The sequence below is a fragment of the Tupaia chinensis genome, unplaced genomic scaffold (genome assembly GCF_000334495.1).
Source record: "Tupaia chinensis unplaced genomic scaffold, TupChi_1.0 Scaffold000114_1, whole genome shotgun sequence".
Taxonomy (NCBI): Eukaryota; Metazoa; Chordata; class Mammalia; order Scandentia; family Tupaiidae; genus Tupaia; species Tupaia belangeri.
In genome coordinates, this window is record NW_006159578.1 from 137,978 (window position 1) to 138,783 (window position 806).

The window sequence follows — 806 nt, forward strand, 5'->3', positions numbered from 1 at the left end:
ATACTATATATATGTGTGCATCTGTATATATATACATTATTTAATTGTTAAAAAATTTATAAAAAGACATTATATATAAACACATAAACTCTAGATGAATAATATATATATGTGTGCATCTGTATATATATATATACATTATTTAATTGTTAAAAAATTTATAAAAAGACATTATATATAAACACATAAACTCTAGTATTCTGCAGTAAAACAATATATTCTCAGTTTAAACTTCACTTTAATGATATGCTTGTTCAAAATAACTTCTATGTATTCATGAAAATGAAACCATCACATACATAAATTCCTTAACATACTGTTTTTTCCACAGATTTGTTTTGGTAGGAGCTTCACTGTATCATGGATTCCCTGGTGGACAGGAACCACACTGTAGTGTCCAGGTTCATATTATTAGGCTTAACAGATGATCCAATCCTTCGGGTCATCCTCTTCGTGATCATCCTGTGCATCTACCTGGTGACCATATTTGGCAATCTCAGCACAATCATTCTGATCAAAATCTCCTCACAGCTCCATCATCCCATGTACTTTTTTCTGAGTCATTTGGCTTTTGCTGACACAGGCTATTCATCTTCTGTCACACCTAATATGCTGGTAAATTTCTTGATGGAAAGTAATACAATCTCCTACCTGGGATGTGCCATCCAACTTAGTTCAGTTGTCTTCTTTGGGTCAACTGAATGCTTCCTTCTGGCTGTCATGGCGTATGATCGCTTTGTGGCCATCTGCAACCCACTGCTTTATTCAGTCAAGATGTCCACACAAGTCTGTGCCCAGTTACTCCT

The 806-nt window shown here is 34.4% G+C and overlaps 1 protein-coding gene across 1 annotated transcript in view; it reads left to right on the forward strand.

Moving 5' to 3' along the window:
* Nucleotides 1-318: 318 nt before the first annotated feature.
* Nucleotides 319-806, forward strand: part of LOC102470661 (olfactory receptor 478) — a 995-nt gene continuing 507 nt past the window's right edge. Inside the window, 1 exon segment of the mRNA XM_027770140.1 lies at nucleotides 319-806. This exon segment is cut by the window's right edge and continues 1 nt beyond it. Coding sequence (XP_027625941.1) covers nucleotides 361-806 — 446 coding nt within the window. The 5' untranslated portion in view covers nucleotides 319-360.